This window comes from Boleophthalmus pectinirostris, unplaced genomic scaffold, assembly GCF_026225935.1.
Source record: "Boleophthalmus pectinirostris isolate CB_2022bp ecotype Guang Dong unplaced genomic scaffold, ASM2622593v1 HiC_scaffold_21, whole genome shotgun sequence".
NCBI lineage: Eukaryota > Metazoa > Chordata > Actinopteri > Gobiiformes > Gobiidae > Boleophthalmus > Boleophthalmus pectinirostris.
The window spans coordinates 17,548,518-17,565,394 of NW_026571175.1; the positions used below are offsets into that span (position 1 = coordinate 17,548,518).

Consider the following 16,877-nt stretch of genomic DNA (forward strand, 5'->3'; position numbering starts at 1 on the left):
CTTCTCCAGCCATCAGCAGGAAATAGAAAAGGTGGAAGTTCATGGACAGAAGATACAGGCTAGCTGATGAAGACGTTAGCAACAGTCATTAATTGATAAGCTGTGAGAAAAGCTAATTAGAGATACCATAGGTTGCATTTAAGGAGATGTTGGGGATACAGAATGAATGAGAGAAGGTATCCATGGGTTTCAGAAGGAGAAAAAGTACCAGATTTTTTGTCTTGGCTCACTATAGATATATTGCAATACTGTAAAGCAGCTCTTAAAGGGCAAAATGAGACCGCTGTGTCCCGTCTGCATCTAATTATAAAGTGTATTACTGTGCAAGAATAAGGAAGGGCACTGTTAGCATGTTGAATAATTAAGATTATATATATATATATATATATATATATATATATATATATATATATATATATATGAAATCCATGAATACAATACAAATGATGGTAAAGAAGACACAAATATATTTTGTATTAATGTCTTGTTTTACTTACAGATATGTGTAAATATCTATATTCAAGTGAGATGCATCTAGCGAAGCTCGGAGGACCCCAGAAAGCAACGCCATTATTGTCCAGCATACATCGACGACTAGCAGATCCTGTCAAAAAATAACAACCCAAATTAGTGCATTATTTCACATCAAAATATGTGTAATGTTGTTCATAGAGAACATTTTTCTTCATTCAAACTCTTTGGTTATCTACACTAGATTGTTATGTTATTTGCCCGTTGGAGTGATTTCCGAGGAAGTGCTCTGATCATGGTGAGGCAAAGTGCAGCTAGAACATACAAAATCAATATCTCTCCATGCCTTTACTGTGGCTGACATTTCCAACACTGCATTTGTCAGGCTTAATGGTAAATCCACTGACCAAGCACAAACATAACTGGCCTTTGTAGATTGTTGTTTATTCTTAAATTTACTAAATTTACTTATACTATTTTATTTGGTAGGGGTTGTCACTGGACTGGAGGCAGCATATGGGAAACTGGAATCTTCCACAGTATGGCATTACACATATACTGTATATCTCATAATAATGAAACACATTTTGTCAGTTTGGTTTAGCAATAAAAACTGTTGTTATTGAATAAATTGCCATAATGTGGAACAGACCAATAACATCTTCATGTGTACCTTTGGGTCAATAAAACATGTCTTGGGAGAGTGGAAGGAAGTTGAACTACATAGTTCAATAAGGTTCATTTGGTCTTCCAATAATTTATGTTATTAGGTTCTGTTTTCAGACCAAGAGTTTGTTTTCATACCTGTTTGTTTTCGACTGCTCACTACCGGTCTTCCTCAGAGTGGTCACGTGACTTTCCTGTGACGTGTCTGGTCAGCTGATTTATACAGGTTTTGATGCTGTCTTCCTACCAGTGGAGGCAGGATGACAGCCCCATCTGCAGTCCGACTTCCTCAAGACAGTATCCCAGGTGTGTGAGAGTAAAAAGCCCCCTCATCCCAGGTTTATAGGCTATAGGTATAGGTAATAGGTAGGAAGACAGTGCCAAAAGCTGTATAAATCAGCTTACTGGACATGTCACTGCAACATCATGTGACCACTTTGAGGAAGAGCTCTTGGTCTGAAAAAAGAGCTTAATAACATACATAAAAAGGACTTCATTAACAAGACTATTATGTGCATCCTTTGTATCCAGCCTAGTGTTAGCTAAGAGATTAGATTACCCAGTCTGCTACTGTGCACTTTAAAAATTCCACTAAAATGCCATTTTAAGAGCTAAAATGCCAAGGACCAAGCAAAATGCATTACTTAGAAAAGCAAAGACATATTTGGTGAAATTGAATGCTACATTTGACAGCTGTAGAAGCGAGCCATTTCTTTTACAGGCACAGTTAGACAGCTGTTCTTCGCTGGGGATCAAAAAGAACAAGGAGCGGGGTTTGTTCTTCTCCTCTGCTTTTAGAATTTAAAAGAGGGTGTCTGGCTGCACAGTCTGCACCAGGCACTGAAGCACAGATATGGATTGACTTTGTACTTGCAGGACACATCTGCTGCTCTAATTAAGCATTAATGCTGGATAATGCATGAGCTGTTAGCTTAGAATGCCCGGGCCTCTAAAACACTCTCAAATGTGCTGTGTTCATGCCACTCAGGCACAAAGCACCATCTCAGCACTCTTTCACTGGTTTACTGGGGTTTTGTTTATCTAAAAATATTAGTGAACATTCAGCTGAATTCAAAAGTGTGGAAAATGAACTAAATCAATATGACATTTATGATTGTATTAAGTTGCTTGGACTTTTTTTTATAAGACACACTTGTTTTCCCAACAATTTTAAACACTTTACTTAGAGTTTAAGCTATAACCATTACTGCATAGACAACTGCTAGATAACCAAACTCTCATCCCACATGTATGACAGCTTAATGGTGTTATTTAGCATTTCAATTCATAATAACATTTGACCAATGGTAATATGTGCATGTGTGGCCAGTGAAGACACCACATTTTTTCCTATATAATATTCATTAATTTCATTATGATAGGCTGTTTAGCCAGTGGTCTCTCTGTATGAAAACAACCATAGCTGAAATTTGAAATTTACTCTCCTGTATCACTGAAATAAACACTATAGAGGATTTCAGTCTACAATTATCAGGCAAAATTCTTCCAGGGAAAACATGCTGTGGCCTGTTTATTTTAGAGTAGTGCTGCCCGCAGGCCAGACTTGGCCCTCCAGGGGATCTAATTCAGCCAGGGAAGGGGTGCTGAAATTTGTAATATCTAATTTGATTTGATTTTCTGCTGAAAGTTGGAACGAAATCAGGCTACCATCTAAAATAACAATAATTAAAGACAATTTAAACACAAACTCTCTTTTTTTTAAATGCAGCACATACAGATTTGCCCCACTAACCACTGATATTAATTTTAGCCAGCCAAGCAAAACCGTTTGGCCATAGGGTTTAGAGAGACAAATTGTTTAACTATAAATGAATTTTAAAAAGTAAAGTACATTCATATTTCTTCTTATAACAAATTATCCATGACTGACCCGTAGCATTGGTTGGACACTTGTTGTATACCGTCTCTCCAGCAGAGGCTCTCTTCCACGTCATGGTGAGAAGGTGCTCCTCTTTACAGATCTCATGAGGAGCTGTGGGAGAGAGGGAGAAGACAGACCAAACCACATTACAAAAGGTGAATTGAAATGCACTGTAGCACGGAACGCGGCAAAATAACAAAATCCCACTCCCAGCCAGTCCACATACACAACTCTATACACCACAAAGAGGAAGCACACAAAAAAAAACAAGATTCAAATCAATGTCCTACTTCTACTTCGGCTCCCAATCTTATTCCCTTGTACGTTGCTCAGTGCTCTCCTTCAGTGTCAGTATCTCATTCCCTCTTCATCTTACCCCGACGCTGTATTCATCTGCCCCCTCCCACCCCTCACCTCCCTCCCTCCCCACTTTCATAACCCTAATGAAAAAACGCCAGAGAGTGCTCAGAAGATCTTCCGAGGGGGCCACACAAGTGTTGGCAAAGGCGACGCAGCACAGATGAAGGGGGGACTGAGAAAATGGAAGAAAAGGCATCACACTGCGTTTGTCCCACAGCAGATGAGATCCTTATGTAAAAATGTAAAAAAAAAAAAAAACATAGAGGGAGGGGGGAGAGCTGGAGAGCCACTTTAAACAAAGGGGTCAGGAGAGGCGGCACTCAAAAGTTGTCAGAACTAAAGCAGCCACTAAAGTTGGAGCAGCATATGCACGCACACACTCTCCGCTCCAGTGAAGAGTGGCGTTTATTAAAGCTTGTATTTTTGGCACTGGCACTTGGGCAAATTGTACAGAGAACGTTTCATTGCAGAAAAACTAAAAGGAAGAAATAAAACATATGCCGACGTCTGGACTATTTTTGATTTAGAAGTGGTGAACAAGAAATGAGGTTTGGACCCACGCAGTTTAAACCAGGTTTAGACATGAGCAGAACTAATTTAGCCCCGTTTTCATGTTTGTTGATAAAAGTACAGACTACAAAGACTGCAATTTATAATTTGGGTGCATAAATGTGTTCTGTTTGTCAAGCTAATGGTTCAATTAAATCACTGAGAATTTTAAATGGTCTGTATTTTGAAAATCTAACACTTCCCTGCTAATAATCCATGAGACATTACTGGTTTTAACTTCAGCTAAATTCACTCATAATATTTTCAAAATTTTTTGTTACCTTATAAATATTTTAAGTAATTTTTTAGTAGTTTACACTGCGGTATACATGAGCATCATTGATTAAAAAAATTAAATTGCAAAACAAAGTAAGTACAGAGCATTGGGGGTATACAAGGGTAAAGATCGCTCTAAAGATTGCTCTAACATGCACAAATCATTACAAATTCTACTTTGAGAGTAGAAATGGTGAGGGGGAACAAATAAAAAGTTACAATTGCGCAGTAGGTCCTTCAAGGCTAATTAACATGCAGTTATTAAACACATTAATTTAAAGCTGACTAACATTTCATATTTTTTAATTATTCAGTGTAATATCATACAAAGAGTGTGAATAATCTGAGAGGAGTTACTGACCGGGGCACTTGTTGTCGTTGCATGAGCGCACTTCCTCTGCAGAGCCCTCACATGGGCTGCTCTGTCCTGCACTCGTCTCACACGTCCTGAAGCGCCGCTGCCAGCCAGAGTCACACGTCTTACTGCACAGACTCCAGTGGCTCCACATGCCCCAGTTACCACCTGTTCCACACAGCCATGTACACACACATACATATACACAAGAATGTCATACACCACTTCTGAATTTGAATACAGTATGGCAGGGATCTCCAACCTTTTTCCTCCAGTGAGCTACCTTTACAAAAACGAAAATGCCAGAGAGCTACTTATTTTAGCTGTAGCAAGAAATTGAGTGAATAGAAGAGCCACGGCAAACCTTAGACGGGGTACAGCTAGATACGAACAGAACAGTTATTAGTGCACACATTAGGCATCAAAATGGCAATGGACATTTGATTCAAAAAAATCAAATTGGTGTTATTTAGCTAAATGCTTATAATTTACAAACGTCTTGGCAAGCTACTTGGAAGGGGGGTGGAAAGCTACTGGTAGCTCCCAAGTTACAGGCTGGGGACCCCTGTTGTATGGAATATAGTGAACTATGGCCTATGAGACACTGACGGTGTGTTCACACTAAAAACTAAAACATGCACAATAGGGACTCCTGTGAAAAAGAGCTTCTTAATATCAGCAAGACTCACAGTGAAATAAACATTGATAAAAATAAATAATAAATGAAAACCCACTAAACCCAGAACTAAACCAGGACCAGGACTAGGACTAGGACTGTAGGACTAGATCAGGACTTGAACTCACCAAACCAAGTCTACATTTGAACGCAAACTAGGCTAAAACTAGGACTAAAAAGGACAAGTATCCTTTAGTACTACTTTGTATTTATGTTTTGCCCTTTTAGGGTGCTTCCCTCCCTTAGTCCACTTCTTTATACAGTCTGTGGTCTTACCGCTGCACGCCGGGTTGGTGCAGTCTCGGCTCTCCTGATGGGGGCCCTTACACTCAGCCCAGCCATGTACCGATGCACTACACCTCCTCTGTCTCTGCTGGGTCCCTGTGTTACAAGTCACACTACAACGTGACCAGGGGCCCCACTCCATCCACTGGCCCTCCACTGAAAAAAACAAACAAAAAAAAACAACAGGGAACATTTAGTTTAGTAGTGTGTGGAAGTAAGAACACATTGAGTACCTAATGAATAGTATCAAAGCTGTTTGGAAATGAGTCAAGTGTTTTAGTTTATCTTCAGTTCAAAAATACAAAAAGCACTTGTTTGTCTATGGAAATCATCCTTATCAGTATGTGTTACTGGCTATATTGTTTAAATAAATCTATTTTGATTCTAAGCTTCAAAAAAGATCACACAAACGAAGTGAGTTAGATTTCCATTACTAATGCATAAGCAAAGACACACAATTGTATCTGAGTGCTTAGAACAAAACACAGCAGGCAGCTCATTACTATAATATGCATAAAAACTAACATCAACATCAAAACACAGCTTATAGAAGATATTGCTGCAAACTACTCTTCAAGAGACCATTGCATTACAGCCCTAGACATTATACTAAATGTAACAGTTTTGGCATTCTGTGCTTGTGCCAGATTATAGAAGCACACTGCACATCTAAAATATGAATCTGGAATATGGTAGTTCTGACAGTTTGAGATTAAAGCTGCATTACTGCACTTGTCTTGTGTAAGTGAGTACATTTTGCTCTCAAGAGAGTTTTGTAGGAAATCAGAGCACTGTGAGCTATCCACATCTAATTGTAAAAGAAATTAACAATTGAAAATACACAGTGGAGCCATGTGCCTTGCTATAAAAATCCCTTGGGGTGAAAGCCATTTGGCTGTGCATTGGTGGTCCACCCTGCTTCACTTTTCTGTCTGAAAAAAGCTGTTCTTTTAAGTTGTGCATGTGCTCAAAAATCATGCATGTGAATATTAGTGTTGTGCCAAGGGGCCAAAGAGAGCAAGGAACAAGTTAGACAGATTAAAATACATTTTTCCTCCTTTCACAATTTGAAAATCTGGTCCCCCAGCTTAAATTATAAAGTTGTTTCAAGATGTTTCTCACTTATTGCAACACATTTTTCATTTCAAGACAAATTATTTAAATGATTAGAAGTTTTATTTTATTAATTGAAACTTGAAACTGAAATTTTGTTCCTGTCTCTAGTCAAAAGAACTCAAACTCAAGTCATTCAAACCAATGCTAGACTGAATAAATAGAACATTTAACTTGTATCTCTCCTCATACATGATAACTAGAACAACCTAAATCAGGAATACCTCTAAGGACAAGTGCCCCACTGTAAACTATACACTTCCCATAGTGATTCTGGGCACTTTGTCTCTATATTAACTACAAAGGCAATTCACAGTGAGACATGTTCTCTTCCTGCTCCAAATGATGTATTGAGTCACACATTGAACACACAGGGGCTTTCACATGGAACAAGTGAAGTACAGTCCTGTAAATGCATTTGTCTGGCTCCCCCAATGGGACCCTGTTGCCAGCTCTCTTTGGTAATGTGGTCAATCACACCATGGGCTCTATGTCATCCATGGCGATACTCCAGTTAATTCAGCCTTCAACCCACATATGATTTCAAAGAGCTAATTTAAATACATTGAGAGCAAGAGCATGGCATTTCCCTGTTTACGTTTGGAGTAGTGATTAAATATGGCGCATGCTTCGCAAATGGTACCCAATATCGTGCATATACAGTACATATGAAGTTGGCTGTAAAATGACTGTTTATACTGTGAGGAAAAACAGGAGGTGTCAGACTATTCAATGTGTAGTTATGTGCCAATAGCCGCCCACACTGGAGCTTTGTAGATTATGGCTTTTGCTCTAAAAATTAAAGCAAAAAGAATTAGTACCACCAGAAAGGGACGTGTTTTATTTGGAGTGAGTGCTTTGTTAAATATAGACAGAATGGCCCCACGCAGCCTGGGAAAAGAATCCAGGACCTTCTTGTGATGGGGCAGAATTGTCACTAAAGGGTTTGCTAACAAGATCAATAATTTTAAAGAGCCCACATGTTCTTATCTATGTTAAAATGTTGTTTCCTCATTATAAACATACCTGGAGTTATGTTTTTTTCAGAAAACATGCTGTTCTACTGTGTGATATCATGTCGTAATACAGGAAGTGCTCCGCTGTGATTTTAAACTCCATACACCTTCACTAGAATCATATGGATGATTTCAGCCCTGGAATTGAAAACCTCTAATGAACTGAAGATAAAAGGTAACTGTTAATTTGAAAACTACCATTATGTGACATCACAAGGTGGAACAGAGCATTTTGAGCTTTGGAGACATAGACAGACTAATAATAAAGGATTACTCAAACATCTGACCTCGCAGCATTAGGATTCGTTTGCTCGGCAATAGATAAGTACCTTTTAATTTTACCAATCGCTGCTATTTGGTTGTGATGTATGAAATGCACAGCTAATGGGGCTAACTGGTATATTAAGCTTTTCCAAAATCCCATAGGAAGAAGGGCAATAATGTCTTTCCCCTTGATAAAATTAATCAAACACTCTCTTTGTTCTGGCTTTAAATCCTCGATCTCAGGAATAATTTCCAACACAGAATGTCTGGCTTCGTCTACATCTATTTCAACAGCTTTGTTTACTGTTGTCCTGTACCACAAAAGGGACCCAGACAGGCACTTGAGTTTGACATCATAGCTTCACAGCTCTTTGCTGATTGGCCGGTGAGTGGTCTATAACTTCCAGGATTTTCGCAAACCGTCTAGTGTATTCCGATTCCTGACCTCTATTATAGGTGTGGGAGATGAAATCTAAATGGGATTTGACTCTCCTATGATCTGCTGTAAATGAACACACAATTAAGGCTCCAAATTGCATATAGTGCTCATATTGGACCATGTAACAGAATCTTTTTCCCACCCACTCCTTCAACTGGTCATACAGAGTGACAGATGAATGAAAAGGCACAGTGTAAAACTTATAATAAACAGAAATTGTAACATATAGACAGACTTTTGTCATGGAATTGTTTGCCATGTTACCCACGTGCTGTCTTTTTGCATATTCATTTCATACCCTTTACAGTTATAAAATGGAACAGTGCGTCCTATATCACACAAGCCTTCACAAGCAGATATCTATGAGGAAAAGATCAATCAAACCAGCATTGTGGTCTCTGCTGCCTTTGAACTGGCCCTCTACACATACACTCTCGCCCGCACAATAATACACACATTCACAAATTTCCTCAAGGCACTTGAAGAAGACAGTATTTATTTATTTATTCCTTCCCTAAACCCCACTCTCCATCAGCTCTCCCAAAACAGCATGGCACAAACCTCCCATAGGCTATACTTGAGATTATGTCGTGCCGCTATTCCTCGCACTTCACAGCCTCTTTGTCTGGCAATGGGGACAGTTTTATTTAAATATTATCCTTATAAAAGCACTGTGGTGAAAAACAGAAAGGAAGAAACACGAAATTATAACTCTACTGAGAATTTCAGACAGGCTGCAGACTTAAGAGGTAAGGATTTGTAATTATCGGCATTAGCGACGTTAGCATTTAGCACTTATCTAAAAGTAAACAGTCAGAATAGCAGCCTTCTCTATGAGCACTTTTCTTCTGATATAAAAAAAAAAAACAACAACTAAAAACTAATATACAATAAGAGTCACCTTTTTCATTTTGATAAGGAGGTTTGTGGGCCTGACCTCATCAGACCTCAGAAGCTAAGCAGGGCTGGACTGGGTTAGTACTTAGATGGGAGACTGCTGGGAATTCCAGGTACCACAGTGGGGGGCCAATGTGTTGTTGTGTCCTTTAACAAGACACTTCACCCACATTGCCTAGTATGAAAACAGTGTGTGCGTGAGTGATGGTCGGGGAGTTGGTGTTGCAGATTGGCAGCATCGCTTCTGTCAGTCTGCCCCAGGGCTGTTGAGGCTACAATAGTACCACCACAAAGTGTGGAGTGAATAAATAATGCACAAAATTGTAATGTGGTTTTGAGCATCTGGAAAAGCGTTATATAAGAATAATGTATTATTGTTGCAAAACGTCTGACGAAATGCACATTGTGCTACATAAATCCATTTAGGATGTTATTACCATTAACAAATGGAATGACTGAATGTCAATGCTTTCATAATCTAGACAGTTGATGTGAAATACAAAAATAGATTGTTTATCATACAAATGTTCAAAAATCAGCAAGACAACATCCTGCATAGTTTTACATAATGGCATAATGTGACATTTTCTGCTAAACTAATTATAACCCAGAAAAAAATCTTCAGCGAATAAAAGATTTACCCCACTATTCTTAGTATAGGTAAGGCCACAAAACCGTTTAGAACTATAAAGCACTTTACCTAACCTGTCAGATTTGCCATGTAAAAGGAATCTGCGAAAGGAAAACAAAAATGATATGTTTTGTAAATGAGAAATGAGCAATGTACCTGTACATAATACAGAACTAGTTCACAATGAGAGGGGTTTACAACACTTATAACTTTCAGAGGATAGAGTTTTGCTGTCACATTAATGCTGACAACAACTGGCATACTATCTGTGCACTGATGAACAGACAATAAAACACTTTATAATTAGATACAGACAGTATAAAATTAACTTATTTTGACCTCAAGACCCGCTAATATAATATATCTGAATCAGGTACATGGCTTGAAAGTTTAGAACGTAAACTAAACCAAAGTGCTACCAATGCCATGTGCTGCTTTGCAATGGCCTCACTGGCCATTTATTTTTTATTTTTCCTATTGTGACTTTATTTCAATCTGCACCCGGCCTTATTCCACTCCACTGGCTGTCTGATCAAGATGTCTCACTTGGACAGTCCGAGGCAGATTGGGAGAAAGTCCTGCAGTCGCTTCCACACCAGAATTAGATGGGCCTGCACTGGCGACTTATTACTGTGCTTGACAAGGTATGGGACCTAATAGGTAATCTCTGAGACAATACCTAAAGAGCCAAGCCCCTGGGCCGCTGGGCAATTTAAACCAAGCCAACCATAGAGAGACTGCAGGCTTCAAAGATACAGGTTTAACCACTGCCTTAAAGAACTACTCAAGAGTCTTAACCCAATGTAAGGTAGAACTATGTGGGATAAAGTGTTCTTAAATATAATGTAAGCTATACATCTGGAACCATTTGGCTACTTCTACTGAATGTTACTGGAAATAAGTTTTGCCTGGCTAGCCAAAACCGCACAACTTTTACAATATTTTTCAAAGATGTGTCTGAAACTGTGTCCTGTGTTTCTGATGGGTGTGACTGACAGGTGGATTACCCAGTCAGAGGAATGAATGGCCCGCTTGTGTCAAAAGAACATGGCAGATTACAAGTAAAGAAAGCAGCATGGATTTTTGCAGGATCAACAAGCAAACAAATAAACTCTTAAATATCTGAGGTAGAAGAAGTTATATATTTTAAGTTATATATTTTTACCTGAATGATGCGGGAATATTCGAGTAGAGCTGTGCCCCTCATTTGAGAAACACATTGGCTATGACTGGCACATCCCAAGAAAGGATGGTGGCTAGATGCATTTTATTGTTCCAGACTGTAGACTGCATATATAAATGGATATAGCTATAAATGGACATAGCTAGCCGCCATGTTCCAAATAAATAAGCATGGGGTACTTTCAGCTTTACAGACTCTGTAACTGCTTTTGTGAGCCACGTCATTTTGGTCTTAAAATGTTCATATTAACACACTTTACATGATCCTGGTGTTTTTATTATGTCCTTAAATAAATTCCTGTTCCTAATATGAAACTCGCCTCCAAAATCACCTCTATAACTGCTAGCCTCGTGAGCTTCACTTGACTGGAGCAGAACACTGTGGGTGACATCACACTCTCTTAGTCCACTTCTTCTTTACAGTCTATTTTCCAGACCCTTCTACGTTTGAACGGGAAGTAGGAGGATCAGGCAAGCAAAAGAGCTACCTGTATCGTACCTACACAAAACGTCTATTATTTCAACATATTTGGAAGAAGGGGTGAAGTGTTGTCATTGCCTTTATCTCACAAAAAATAAATAACTTGAAATAGACCTGCAGAAGAAAAGATTTTTTTTTTAACAAGAACAGGAAATTCTGGCAAATTTATCTCGTCAAAATGGTTGAAACAACTATTACACTTTTTTTTTCCAGCATAAAAAAACAGAGGAACAGAATGTTACAGCGGCACAGGTAAATGCATTTGACTCCTAGAAACATAATAACACACAGAAATTATTTTTATATACTGCGAGTTGTCATGGTAACCAGTTTTTGTGCAGAAGCGTGAGTTGAAAGAACAAAGCAGCAGTGAGACATGCGCGAGCAGGCAACACAGGCACAGCAGGCAGCAGGTGAGTGTAAATGGGATGGTAGTATACTGACCGGGGCACACGGCTATGTTGCAGGGTTTGGTCTGGGATTCGGGCCGGCCACACTCCGCTGCCTCATCCGTATTCACACACTTCCTGGTTCGTGTCCGGAGGCCCCGCCCACAGGTCACAGAGCACAGACTCCATGATGACCACTCCTCCCACTGCCCATGCACTGCAGATGCCCACATACAGCGGAGGGATGAGGGATGAGGGATGAGAGACGGGATGGGAGCAAGGCAAGCGGAAAGGTAAGAAAAACAGCACATATTCAATGAGTATGCACACATGGCTGAATAGAAGGATGGAGGAGGAGATGCATGGACCTCCGCAAGACCAAAATCACACATTTTCACAAACAAAAATGAAATAGGATGGGGAGTTGGCTATTTTCAATTAACAGTCATTTCAAGCGGTAGCAAAGTATGTTGAAGCATATTTAAAGATGCACTGTTTCTTGACCAACATGAACTTTTACAGTAGAGTAGCCCCAGCACCACTTTTTGTGGCCAGGGATTCCCTTATAGTTATGAAAATAAAGGGCCCACTATCATCCTCTGCAGTGGCATAGCAATAAAATTCAGAAATTCAAGCATGTTTATAACCTAATTTGGATGAAGATTTATTTCTCATAGTCATAGTTGCTGCCATAAGCACATTAAATGTTTGGTGCTGTATATCATTTAAAAAAATGTAGTATTTAAGTCATGATCAACAGTTATCACAATTTTTGAGGGACCCCAACACATGGCCCAGAGACCTGCAGGTTTGCCTGGATCCCACTTTGAGAAAAACTGCTATAGATACATAATTTTAAAGGTATACTTCCAGACAATTCCAGAAAAAGCCATTACATATTCATGACAACAAGCATGCAGAGCAGACCCTCAACCAAAAAAAGCTACATAGTGCAGTTTTATTTATTATACACATTCACCTTCCTTTACAGTAATAATTTTTAAAGGGCTGTACAAGACTTTTTGTGTCTTGAAAACATGAAAAACAAAACTAATAAATTTTAAACTGCAACGGTCCAAACACAGAGATCAACATCCTATCAATATTTTATTAATACATATATTATTGTATTATAACCTATGGGTTGCACTACAGAATATATAAATGTACATTTCTTATTTTTCATAAGAAACCTACATTCCACATCGGAGCCGAGTTTGTCAGACTGATGTCAAGAGATTCTGAAAGATCAATGGCTTTGTATGTACTATACAAAGATACAAAGAACATGGACTGGGTTTATTGAATAGCAGTAATCTGAATGCAGACTGCATAGGTACTACTATACTATACTTGGTTTTAACTACAAATCTATAATGGGCTCTGCAGCCTTTGGTACTCACTCAGACTTCAAATAAGCAGCCTGTGAGTAAGATATTAGGCCTTTCCTTCACTTTCCCTCCCCTTTGTTGCTTTGGGCTTGGACATTCTATTTCATATTAAAGGACAATAGGACACAACAACAGGCACTCAAACACTGCACAGAATAAAGTTTTTTAATAATGAAAAATTACTTGGCTGTTATGTTAATTCTGATGATCTTATTCAAATTGGACAGAGCAAGATGAAAACACAGACAAACAAAAAAATATAAAACAAAAATCATAAAATCCATTCAGCTTTATAATAAAAGAACACTTATTAAGACTAACTAGTGATTGGAATTGTAATGCATAAATTACAAGGTTACTGAGCTTTGTAAGACTTAATAGCTTTCCAGTTAAAACACACATGTAGACCACTGCAATATTATTCTCTTTTTGTGTGCAACAGATAAGTGAAAATCAAAATAATGTATTCTCAAGGCTTGTTTATGCCAAACAACAGAGCCAAAATCAAGCTTGTTTATTATTATAATTCTTATGAGTGCAGATTACTGACAATAGCGATAGGAAAGAGGACACAACACCATGATTTTGTCAGGAAATGCATATTAGCTGACACCATGCCTACACACAGATGTTTTCTCACCCCAAGGCCATACAAGCAAATACTCAAGCATCAATACAATTATTACAGCTCGGAATCCGGTCGATGCTTAATGAATATCAAGCATTTCATATCAAGGTTTCAAACTGATAGTTGACATACCCCTGGAGCGACTTAAAGTGGAATAGGAATAACATTGCACACCACTTTGTATTCAGCCACTGTCATTCACTCAAAAGAACACGTTCATTTGTGATTTTTTCTGAATCATTAGGATCGAGAACAGGTTTATGTTTTGAAATTAAGATTCAGATGATGGTGCACATTTCATCCAGGTAAGGTAACTGTTGGAGATTTCTGACTTCTTTTCTCAGATGATGTTTCTAGAGGACTACATTGTTGAGCTAGCACTTTTTATTTACAATATATGGATGCATAAAGGATATTTCGTATTCTTTTTATTTTGATAACACATTTTGAGTCAGATATACTGCAATAAACGATAATATTGAAATATCAGTGGCATAAAGCTACTTTAAATAGACAGTGTGATTAAAAAGCCTGAGCTGCAACAAATAAATAGCAGAATGAACCAATAATTAACCATAGAAGTTTGTTATTCAACCTTTTACAGCTCAAATCTTATTGTATTTCAGCTAAAATAACAACAATCTCAATCCCTTTGCAAATAAAATACACAATACATATTGAGCCTCAAAATAGATTGTTCTAGCTTTCATATATTGAACAATAAATCGATATATTAATTATCGTGACACACCTTATATACTTCAGCTACTACTACTTTAGCTGGAGGATTTTATCTTTTGTGTCTGTTTTGGATTAGCTGCCTTTACATTTATCTAATTGTGACCATTGAAACTGTGATTGAATTAAGATGATTGATTCTGAAGCTCTATTGAATGGCTTTGCTTATATTGTATTTGTGGTGACAGCCCACTACTGTCCACTAGCCAGGAATCTGTTAGTTCAGGGGCAAATGCATCTTTGACTAAAATTGCCACTGACTTTTTCCTAATGCTAAAGAAAAGATCCTCTCCTAAATGTGTTTCTATAGATCCCTTACTAATGGATTATCTACAGTGACAGTATTCATACAGCAGTTTTTTTCATTTATTTTTTTTACAGTTTTATTCATACATTTCCAACAGCAAGCTACACAGTATTTTTACCAGACACCATTAGATGTGCTTTTTTTTTTTTTCAACAAAAATAAATTATATATTATAGTCGCTCGTGGCAATGATGGCATGCTATTGTCCCTTTTCAAGAGCTGCCCAGGCCCACAGATTCTCCATCAGAAACATTACACAGTGCACCTTTAAATGTTTTTTTTCTTTGTGCCCCTGCTTGCCAGTGTGAAAAATGCTGTAATATATTTTTTTGCTTCTTGTCATTCATTGAATTAATTCCCAAATTTGGTACAAATCCGATGATGATTCACAACATTTCACATGTATGGCAGCGGGTGCTATACAGTTCACTTTTCATATACTTTATAGTATATTACATTCTGGCCAAGAGCAGCCATTAGTAATTCAAATTTCAGCACAATTAAACTAAGCATATGCGTGTAAGATTTTTTTAAATATTTTTGGGGGGGGGAGTCTTTGCGTTCCTGCTGGCCAACCGTGAAAAATATCCCATGTGCATAACATGTTTTTTTTTTGCTTATAGTCAAGCATAGAATTGAATCCACAAATTTGGTACAAACCCAATAACTCTGACATTTCCTGTGTATGGTATAGCGTACACTTTTTCTATACTTTATAGTAAATTACATTCAGTCCGAGATCACGCATTAGTGATCTTTGCATGATTGGACTAAGAATGTGCGTATATTAGGGGTGGCACAGATCACAAAATTCACGGTTTGGTTCGTATTGTGGTTTAAGGTCGCAGTTTTCGGTTCGGTACAGCTCTTGTTGTAAGTTTTTCTTTATAATCATTAATCTCCAGAAATATACTTTATCATATGCTATGTTAGCTTAATTATCCACAATTTAGGATATAGCATTAAAAAAGTTATACAATTATAGTTAGTAATGTAATCATACACAAACTGAATTTCACTTGACTTTAAGCACATTATTATTGGAAATAGGCTTGTCCTAGGTTGTACTTCGGTGAAAAAATGTTACCACCTTCCGCACCCTCCTCAGGAGTGGAGATACTTGGTTTAGTGAGATTGTGCTCTTGGATGAAGGGTTAAGGGCCTGGCTCCACTGTACACGTCAGCGTTTACGTGCGTTATCTCGTGAAACCACAGCCGCACGTCAACATAAAGGCGGCTTCACCGGCAGCTGCAGCAGGACGTACACGCACAGCACTGGCTCTGTTTTTGTCAATGGGAAAGACGATCAAACTTGACTGGGCGCGTTTAGCCACTTGTATCAGGTCTACAGTGAAACTAACAGCTGAACAGACTAGTATTTACCTTCTGTACAGGCTCACCACAGCAAACGCGAGGATTTCAAAAGTAACTTTTAAAGCACTTATTAACAGTGTCTCTGGACCTGGGCTCTTTCACATGACACATACCTGTCCCAGGAGTAAACGGGCAACTACAACCAAAGATTCATGCTCTCTGTGTATTCTGACGGGGATACGCGCCTACGCTCACGTAGAGCGTCAAAAAATACGACGGATCCTATTTTCAGAAATCTATGCGCGCAGGACATGCAGCTCCATACACGCGTCTAACGCGTACAGTGGAGCCGCACACATTCACTTTCCATGCATTCTAAAAGTTACGCATCCAAAAGTTGCAATTTTTACGCTCGCGTAGGGCAAAAACACGCCCAGTCAAGTTTGATCGGCTTTCCCATTGACAAACACAGAGCCATTGCTGCGCGTGTACGTCCTGCTGAAGCTGCCGGTGGAGCTGCCTGTGCGGTGACGTGCGGCTGTGGTTTCGCGAGGTAATGCCACGGGC

General features: G+C 38.6%; 1 protein-coding gene across 1 annotated transcript in view; it reads right to left on the reverse strand.

Annotated features, from left to right (window-relative positions):
- Positions 1–16,877, reverse strand: part of adgrb2 (adhesion G protein-coupled receptor B2) — a 198,544-nt gene that overhangs the window by 113,180 nt on the left and 68,487 nt on the right. Inside the window, exons 4-8 of the mRNA XM_055157617.1 lie at positions 11,988–12,149; positions 5,512–5,676; positions 4,566–4,727; positions 3,029–3,130; positions 498–604 (exon numbers count right to left, since the gene is read on the reverse strand). Coding sequence (XP_055013592.1) covers positions 498–604; positions 3,029–3,130; positions 4,566–4,727; positions 5,512–5,676; positions 11,988–12,149 — 698 coding nt within the window. The remainder of the gene's footprint in view (positions 1–497; positions 605–3,028; positions 3,131–4,565; positions 4,728–5,511; positions 5,677–11,987; positions 12,150–16,877) is intronic.